Source organism: Cyprinus carpio, chromosome B1 (assembly GCF_018340385.1).
Source record: "Cyprinus carpio isolate SPL01 chromosome B1, ASM1834038v1, whole genome shotgun sequence".
Taxonomy (NCBI): Eukaryota; Metazoa; Chordata; class Actinopteri; order Cypriniformes; family Cyprinidae; genus Cyprinus; species Cyprinus carpio.
This window is the reverse complement of record NC_056597.1, coordinates 17851531-17861775: the sequence shown is the minus strand read 5'-3', so window position 1 is coordinate 17861775 and position 10245 is coordinate 17851531. Positions and strand designations below refer to the sequence as shown.

Here is a 10245-nt window from a genome sequence, read left to right as displayed (position 1 = left end):
AAATATATGGAGGGCTGAATATATATTTTAAATGGACTTTAAAAAATGTATTTATATTTTTAAAATATATTTTCAAAAATATACAAAAGATGGCCAAAATACATTAGTTGAAAATTTTTTTAATTTATTTTTTTTTTTTAAATATTTTATTAAATATTTACAAAAAATTTTTTGTGTATATTATTTAAAATTTTTTTTATATTTTTTTGTTTTTTTTTCTATATGAGTATTGCATGTAAACACCAAGTGTTACAATAAAATATTCAACCCAGGTAAACAAGCTTTGCCAATATTTGAGTTAACTAATTTATGTTATTTGATACTTAACACAGTTTAATTATGTTTATTATGATTTTAAAATGAACTACCTTATTGAAATTCCGATTCTAATTACTCTTATTAAATTGTTTTCATATGATTTATTTGCTGTTTTAAATGATACTCTGTTAAGCCGCATATTTGATTTGATTGATCTAAACAATATTTAGTTAATATTTGATCTGATCAATATCTAATATCTGATCACATCTAATAGTATTATATTTAAGATTTTACTTCTTCTACCCCCAAAATGCACCAGTTCTAGCTTATAGTTTAGTTATAGTTTATAACTACAATTTTAAGGTGCTTCCCCAACACAACTGCTCAAACCTCAGAGTTACACAACACTAACAGTTTGATGCTGAGACTAGAAGGCAGAATTAGGACCACCACAGGTTCACTACATATACACACATATTGTTAATTATAGGTTTTGTCAGTTATAGACTCAGAATATGTGAATGCACAGATAGTATATACTATACATTAAAAAATGCACTTATTGTATAATAAAAAAGTAATGCATACTGCCAAATAATCTACTTAGATGAGAACAAAGTCTGGCCCAGGCTGCATAAGTGACTGAACACCTAAACATTGAAAAGGCGAGCCAGGACCCATCACCTAGCATCAGTGCCTGTCTGAGTTCACTGATGCTCTTGTCTATATGAATAGGACCAAATTCCTCCATCAGTGTTCCAACATCTAGTGTTAAACCTTCCCAGAAGAATGGAAGCTGTTAAAGCAGCAAAGGGAGGTCCAATTATATTAACACCAATGGTTTTTAAATAAAATGTTTAACAATATGGGTGTAGAGTTTGGGTGTACACTTTGGTCATGTGTGTATTTATAACTACTGTAAATACACACACAACTACGACCTAAAATTACCCACATTCATATCTCTTGGGCAAAATGTCACTATTAATCTGCACAGAGACTGTGCCGATGAAGATGAACTCATTGATAATGTATGACTGCGCCAGCTCAGGACTGCCAGCTCGCAGAATTCACAGTCATTATTTTTAATAGGCAATATATGTGTGTATGTTTTGAAATTTGATTGATGAAAAAGAAGAAAAGCAATTAAGAAGAAAACAATATTAGTCATACCTGTTGCTAATGCAAAATTATAGCTTAAGCCTGACAAAAACAGATCACTTCTGCACTTTCAAGGTTGAATGTAGGCTTGATATCAGGATATCAGAAAGTATTTTGGTGTATTATTAAAGAATTTGCCACTGATGATTCAAACGTGAATTTTAAGCAGTGTAGAGTAGCGCTTGTTGTTTGTCGTTTCTCTGTTCACAAATGCAGACATGGTTTTATGTTTACGAGGCCCGATACGCAAGGCGTAAAAACACAGTATAAGTCATTATAATCAGTAATTATGTACCCACTGGGTGCAACGAATGCCTTGTTTGTAATGGGTTTTATTGGTATTGTCTCATCGTGCTGGGAGACGGCATCACAGTATATTAAGGGGCGTAACATTTCCATCACACTGGATAGCTGGCCAATCAGAGCACACCTCGCTTTTCAGAATGATGAGCTTTGTAAAAAAAAACGATGCATTTCAGAAATGCGGGGCATAGAGGAGAAACAATAATGTACATTATGTGGAAAATAATGTTTTTTGAACCTTAAATCACATAAACATTGCATTACACCAAATACACAAATTAATGTTCTTTTTAGTAACGCCACATTACCCCTATAAGGAAAGTGTTGGTGGGTAGCCTGAACAGCTGAGAGGTGGATAAAGCACAAAAGAAAGGAACAGAATGGACATCTCCAGAAGTCTTTTAAATGCATTTATCATGATACAAGATGTTCCTGTGCTAAATACAGTGACAGCACAATGGTTTTATTTCTATCTGCTATCCACATTCAAGCCATTAGAATCAATCAAATTACCTGATTGTTCCCAGGCTGCACTACAAGTCACTTAAGAGACCCTGGCTGCTTGTAAGAAAGAGAAAAAAGGGAGCGAGTGAGAGAAGGGCAGGAAGGACTGAATATGATTTAGTAGTTTGTAAGTTCTCTTGACAAATTCTAGGTAATGTGCTCTGTGACACATAATGCTTTTATGCTATTGATTGTTGAATCTGCACTCAACAATACATACTTTGCAATGCCTAGAGAGAGGAACCTATACACAAGACACCTCACACAATTGACTTTATTGCAGAAAACATTCATACTTCATATTCATGGAAAAAATAAGTACCTGCGTAAACGTTTGTAAAAAACAAACAAACAAACAAAAAACTACTAAAACAGAGTATTGAGGTATACATAACAGTAAATTTAATGTCAGCAAACAGCAAAATTTTATTGATGTTGTTTCAGCTTATGACTGAAACATTTAAAACAATAAAATTTTAAATCTCAGTCTATTTTTATTTCACTAATAGGTCTGCCTCCATCATACCTGTCAAATTGCTTTTTAGTTACTGTAGCCTCTTATGCAACTGCTGCAATAACATTTCAAAGTCAATAAAATATTGAATCTTTTCACCAGAGGGCATTCCTCCTCACAGAATATTAAAGTGCAAAGCCAATTACCCAGTGTAGTGCAAGAAAAAAGCTAGAGTCTCAGATTTGTTTAAAAATTTTACCAAAAGTATTATCCAAATCAAAAAAAATATATATATATTTTGTGACCTTGAATTCGGTGTAATTTTCAAGTGAGTTTCGTTTCTACACAGTGAGCAAACAGTGAGATTTTTACATTTTTTAAAAGAAGATTCTTTTGCTAAGCAAGGCTGCATTTATTTGATCAAAAAATACAATGTAATATTGTGAGACATTACTGCAATTTAAAATAACGGTAACACTTTATAATAACTGCACACTATTAATCATTAATTAAGCATTAGTAAACAGATAATTCATAATTTATAAAGCATTAATAGACATTAATAAGTAGTTTATAAATACAGATATAAATGCTGTGATTTAAAAGCATATCTATAATGTGTTTAATAACTTTATTGTCATACTTTATTCATGATCAATTTATCATTTCTAAATGAAGTATAGCATTATTTACAAACCAGTTATTTGCCAGTGATTCATAAGATCACAAGAAAAATTGTTTTTAAAGTAGTAAAATTCAGGTAGTTTAAAGCATTTAGTAGTGGTCAGGTTTAACTATTTATGTGAGCTCATCTAAAGTGAGGACTAGTTATGCCTTGTAAAGCATTTTAAAGGATATTTAAAGGCTCAGTTATCTTCTAAACAGGAAAAGGAACACAAACAAACACAACACACAGTGATACAGACATAGAAATATTAACAGCCTTTAAATCTCATTTGCAGCTTTACAAGGCATAAATAGTCCTCACTTTAGATGAGCTCACAAAAATAGTTAACTAACAAATACATATGTTTTATAACTACCTGAAATTAACCATGAATTACAGTAGAAAATACATGTTAATAAACCATTTAGCTAAGTAACTAAACTATATGTCTGAATAATAAGATGTATAATGCCATTTAAATAGTTTTATTAATCATTTACTTACATTTCTAAGTGATCTTATGAACCACTGACAACTCTTTATAACTGGTTGTAAATAATGCTATACTTCATTTAGAAATGATAAATTGATCATTATAAAGTATGCAAAAGAACAATTATTAAATACATTATAGATATGCTTTTAAATCAAGTAATAAAGCATTTATATCTGTATTTATAAACTGCTTATTAATGTCTATTAATGCTTTATAAATGATGAATTAACTGTTTCCTAATGCTTAACTAATGATTAATAGTGTGCAGTTATTTTAAAATGTATTTATTGCTGTGATGGGATAGCTAAATTTTCAACATCATTACTCCAGTCTTCAGTGTCACAATGTAAGAATCTTTGTCACATTTGATCAATTTAATGCATCCTTGCTGAATAAAAGATCAACTTCTTAAAAAAATCTGACTTTAAACTTTGAATGGTAGTGTAGTTTAGAGTTTCTGCTCTGACTTCAGTTTGATAACACTTAGAAGAGGGTGATGACTTGAGATGCAGATGGTTTCCACATTTAGAAGAGGAGGTGAGAAGCCGCGAGAAAGACACAGAAAGACATTTCCATGTGTTTCTCCACCAAGGACTGTAGGTGTGAGTGCGTATATGTGTCTGGGCTTCACTCAAATAATAATTTTAATTAAACTGCTCTGCCAGACATAGGAGCAGCATTTAATGATGTTAAACTTGGTTTATCCTAAGACACTGCTGTAGGCAAAACCTAGCAACACGACCATACACATTCTGCATTGAACCATTTTATCCCTTTACAAAATGGATTGCTATGAGGGACCCTAATAAGTTCCAATGGCAAGATATTTTTTACATATTATTAGCACATTTACAGGAGATCTAAACAGTTACATCTACTCCACCTGCAGTATGAAATATTTAATCACTCTGCCATTAAACAATTTCAACAAATGTACGGAGTTAAAAAGAAACTCAATCCTCATACAAGACCAGCACCATTCCCATTTGAGAATATTGGAAAGAACAGTTAAATAAAATCAGACAAATATAAAAAAAAATAAAAAAAAAATACTGTTTGCCATTTTTTCCTCACTCCTTTAAAGGGGTCATATGATGCTGCTAAAAAATACATTATTTGGTGTATTTGATGTAATGAAATGTGTTTATGCGGTTTAAGGTTCAAAAACATTATTTTAAACATACTGTACATTATTGTTGCTCCTCTATGCCCCGCCTTTCTGAAACGTGTCAATTTTTGCAAAGCTCATCGTTCAGAAAAGCGAGGTGTATGCTGATTGGCCAGCTATCCAGTGTGTTGTGATTGGCCGAATACCTCAAGCATGTGACAGAAATGTTACGACTCTTACCATATTTGGAAACAAACAGAGTCTCCACGACATGGCGGCGGCAACAATACTACAGCATGAATAAAAGTTACACCTTCCTTCTTTGCGTATACATTTGGGCTGTGTTATGGAAATCTTCCAACACAGTGACATAGACATGTTGGGGCGTGTTTGAATGAGGCATTTCAGGAAGGCGTGTTTGAGTCTTAACTTTTAAAAATAATATCTCTGTGGGTTTGAGACTTTAATCTTTGCAACTTTACAGATCTTATCTACAGTATACACGAACAGCTTGTAACACTGCAAAGAGAAAGGAAAACATGAAATCGTGTCATATGACCCCTTTAAAGTTCTTTTTCAAAACATGAAGAGATAGTTCATTCAAAAATTAAAATTCAATCATCATTTACTCACCCTCATGACTTTCCAAACCTGTATGATTTTTCTTTATGGAACACAAAAAAAGATATTCTGAAAATGTCTTGATGATTTTTTTTATTTATTTTTTTTGTGTCTGTACAATCGTTGTTTGGACCCCACTGACTTTCATTATATGAACAAAATATCATCCTTTGTGTTTCACAGATGAAAATAAGTCATGCAGGTTTGAAACGACATGAGAGTATTTAAATGATTTCTCTGCAAACTAACCCTTAAATCCAGTTTTCTAGAAGCACAAAGCACAACACATCTGAGAGCAAATGTCCACAGCAGTGCATCAGATCTGCTATGTATCCAGTGTAATTGCCTCAGTCATTCCTAAGTGGTATGGCAAGCTCATTGACTCACATGTGCGAGATTGAGTCCACCACATCGACAGATTGAGGTTCCCAATGTCCTCCCCGCAGGAGTTGGTTGAGTTGTTGGCACCGCCCGCTTGAGACTTATCTTGATTCTGCAGGTTGAATATTTTCGGGAGAGAAGCCATAGCTAGCGCCGAGGCCGGGGACGAGCCACAGAGGCGCAAACGCAAAGCTTTGGCTGAGCGGTGGAGGTCACCAATGAAGCAGTAGCAAAAAGGATTGAGAGAAGAGTTGGTGAGGCCCAGCCATTGTGCAAAGGGTCTGGTCTGAAGGAGCCAATCTGGTGGATGGTGCAACTCACGGTCCAGCCAAATATCAGTCACATACATTGGCAACCATGACAGAGCGAACAGCAGCACCAAAGCTGCAACCATACGTGCAATCTGCCTGCGCCCCTGCAGCCTTGTTTCATGAAGTGCCTGGGAACGGGGGTCCAACTCTGTGAACCGACCCTCAGAACCAGTGCTACGCAGCCGACGATATGTGAGGAAGGCTAAAGTGAGATTAAACCCAACAGGTAGACAGTAGAGGGCGCTAAACAGCAGGACATTGTACACCTGTCGCAAGCGCGGCTGAGGCCATACCTCTCCACAGACGGGCAACACGATGGCTAGCCCTTCGATCAAAGCTACTTCATCACGCCTTGTAACTATTGCGACTGGCATGCAGATCACTGAGGAGACAAGCCACACAATTGTGACAGAGGCGAGGATGCGTCGACGAGTGAAGTAGGCGCGGGATTGTAGCGGTGAGTGAACTGCATAGTACCGACTGATGCTGATGACCGTGATGCTCAGGACACTGGAGGAAACAGACACCGCTTGCGTGAAGGGCACCGCCCTGCACAAAAAGTCGCCGTACACCCATGGCGTATAGATGCGGTGGCCCAGGGTGACAGGCATGCACACGCAAACCACTGCCAGGTCGCACACCGCTAAGTTTATCAGCAGGCAACGGGTGGCACTAGCACCAGACAGTCGCATGCTTCCATGCTGGCTCAGTAGGACTTTGAGGGACATGACATTGCCAAAAAAACCCACAAGGAAGGAAATAGAGTACAGGACAGTCAAAATAATGGTGCCAGGCTCTTGGATGGTGAGGAACAGCTGCCATTCTAAAGCTGCATTATCCTGAAAGAAGAAGGTGCTGTTGAAGAAGCTGGCTGGAGCGGACCTGTTCTTGTTTTGTGGTTCACGCTGAAGGTCCAATGCCCTGGGAAGGTCGTAGAGCAGGGTTGGTGGCTGATCTGGGGTCAGATTCATAGTGGTTTTCCCGTGATGTTGAGTGGGTGAACTATCACTGAACTACATCATAACTAAACTACGTAAATAAAACTACATATTTTTAATTTACTTTTTAGGTGCCAAAGTTTCCATTTATGCATAAAAAAGACTGAAGACAATGAAGAAAAACAGAAGATGTCAAATCCATTGCTCTTTCTTTCGTCGTTTTAAATACTCAGAACAAATCTCTTCCTCACTCAGTACCAAATACAGTATTAGTATTCACATTTATTTTCCCAAACAATACAGATGACATCAAGAGCATAGTAGACCCTCTTCTTTATCTAATATGTGTACGTCCTCTTCGTTCTTTGTTTTCTTCCTTCAAACATTAAGGTAATCTGTATCACGTATGACCTGAAAAAATACACACACGTAAATATACATGCACATAGGCTACATCTATTCACATACCCCTGAAAAGAAAGGAAAAAAGCCACAAATGCTCACAAGTAAAAGCTTTCAAAATCCTTTCATTTATTTATACTTTCAGTGTGTATAAGGGAAGCTGAGATTCCCACATTAAACTGTGCTAATTTACTGCTGTTAGCAGTTTAAATTAAGACTAGGTTTTTACATTGAAAATTAAAGCAATAAACAATAGCTTAATGTTTACCAATTCACCTGTCAAACTGATTATGTTATGTAGTGATGAAGGGTAGGCTACAATGCAGTGTAATTAAATACAGAGTACAATACAGTGATTCATTAAAACTCGATTTTTATTTTATTTTATCTATTTTTTTGTTTTGTATATCAAATATAATATTGTATAATATGTATGTTGACGAAGGTAAATCCTAGTGAAAATGTAAGATTTATTTAAAAGCATTTATGATTCATAAACAGCTTATTAAAACACTACACCCCCGATTAAAATCCTAATGCTATAAATAATAATAATTTTATATAAAATATATTTTAAAACTAGCCCACGACACATTCACCAGTCTACACAGTACACAGCTAATTACGTAGAGTTGAATTTTAAATTGGTACTTACTTTGATCAAACACTGAATCTTCCAGTGGGTCAAAAGTTAAAATATATCCTCCAGGTAAACATCAACGTGCCTTTTCCAGCAGACTTCCATTAAATCCAGCGCTGTGGTGCGTCAGTTACCTGTTCACGAGCTCTGGTAAGGAGATGAGTTACCGCTCGAGGTTCAAGCTTCGTCTTTAATCGTCTTCGATCGCTGCGCACGTGCGCCTCCTCGCGGTTGCAATACAGCCGGTCACCAGCTGTGCATTCTTCCTGTAACCTCCTGTCCTTTAAGATGTAGATCCATTACATGTAAGTATCATTAAATTAACAGCGGTGACCTGAATATTTCCACCCCACTTCAGTTCTCCCCTACTGTAAAAATCCGCCTCTCTTTACTGAAACAGGCCTACATCCGTCTGGACACAGTGCTCACAGCATTTTAAATTCAGTACTGCATACTTTACCATTTCAAAAATATTCGTTCCCCACAATATAATAAACTATTGTCATAAAAATACTGTTACGTTATATATGTTAATGGTCCAAGGATGCTTAAAGGGTTAGTTCACCCAAAAATGAAAATTAGGCCATAAATTACTCACCCTCAAGGCATCCTAGGTGTATATGACTTTCTTCTTTCAGACGAATCCAGTCAGAGTTATATTAAAAATTGTCTTTGATCTTTCGAGCTGTTTAATGGCACTCAGTGGGTGTTGCAGTGCTTCAGTCCAAAAGAAGTAAAATAAAATGCCCCCATTTGAACAAAGATTTGAACAAAGGCCTCCTGTAGCGACTCCATGCATTTTTGTAAGATATATTCCATATTCAAAACATAATAATCACTTTAATCTAGCTTGCACCAACAGTTGTACACAGAAGCAGTTCCTGGAGCTTGAGGTATGGGGTCAGTGCTGCGCATGCGCTGGTGAGTCTCGTGGAAACCAACGTTTGTTAACAGGAGCAAAGGAAGCAAATTTTCCTTACTTTAGCAAAAGAAAACGAGTATCTTCCTGGCTTATATCGAAATACATTCTTCTTTACAAATCTAATTAGTGACTGTTGTTTTGTTTTGATCTATCCATAGACAGTAAAAGAAATGGTCAGCGACCCCATTGGAACTCTGCAAGTGAAGCATGCGATTTTTAGCACTGGTGAGACTCAAACTAAGCTTGTGACGTCAGCAACCTGTCTGACAGATGTAATTCTTCTTAGCTGTGCGTGCAAACTGCCATCGTTAATCTTGCAGAGAAGGAGCTTGAGCGGGGAGTTTTTTGGCCTGAGTGAGCAGGAGTAAGTATTGTTTAATTATTTTGTATAGTATTTTAAAATGTAACGCCAGTACACCATATTCTTGACGTCTCCCCGATTGCATGCGAGCTTCTCCTCCTGTCTGTATGGTAATTTCTCTACTGTGCGACAGAGAGTCGAGTGGTTATGACGGAATCGTTAGCCTATTTTTACACAAAACTGTTTTACGGGGCCATAATGTTAGGTAATGGAGCCCTGTGTCGTGTTCTTTAGAAATAAATAATGGACAAATGGATCTTTAAACGCCTCAGATGTAAAGTTATTCGCTGTCAAAGTGACGCAAAAAAATGATGGGGTGGGAGTCAATGGGATGCTAACGCAAGTGAAGTTCTGCTACAAGATGGCGGCACGCGGCCGACTTCAACTTCCGGTCGACTTCCTTGCCCCCTGGATCTATCCCCTGCGCTTCCGTGTTCGTCACTTCTGAGCGGCGCATGTGAACGCGCCAAAAAATCCTCTGGCACTCGCACGATTCAAAAAGTAACCGTCAATTGACCAACTCTTGATTCACGCGACGGTTTTTCCAAGGAATTAAAGAGACTTTTATTTGTTTGAGAATTAAATTGTTTCAGAAAGTGACATACCATAGCCAGGTGAGGATATCACAGAAGAATTATAAAATGTTTTTTTTTCTTTCTGTGAATAAAAACGAGCTTGTCATACAGACACATTATTCGTTCAGTGTGTTGTACTC

At 36.5% G+C, this 10245-nt stretch overlaps 1 protein-coding gene across 1 annotated transcript; it reads right to left on the bottom strand.

Annotated features, from left to right (window-relative positions):
* Nucleotides 1-5718: 5718 nt before the first annotated feature.
* LOC109082657 (neuropeptide FF receptor 1-like) lies at nt 5719-9262 on the bottom strand. Its single transcript, XM_042716830.1, has 2 exons — nt 8263-9262; nt 5719-7616 (listed from the first exon to the last, which is right to left on the bottom strand). Exon 2 carries the CDS (start codon nt 7236-7238, stop codon nt 5901-5903), a length of 1338 nt encoding a protein of 445 aa, XP_042572764.1. The 5' UTR covers nt 7239-7616; nt 8263-9262; the 3' UTR covers nt 5719-5900.
* Between the last annotated feature and the right edge of the window lie 983 nt (nt 9263-10245).

Excerpts from the sequence above, each read along its gene's own strand:
- LOC109082657 (XM_042716830.1), bottom strand. The coding sequence starts at position 7,238 with ATGAATCTGACCCCAGATCAGCCACCAACCCTGCTCTACGACCTTCCC.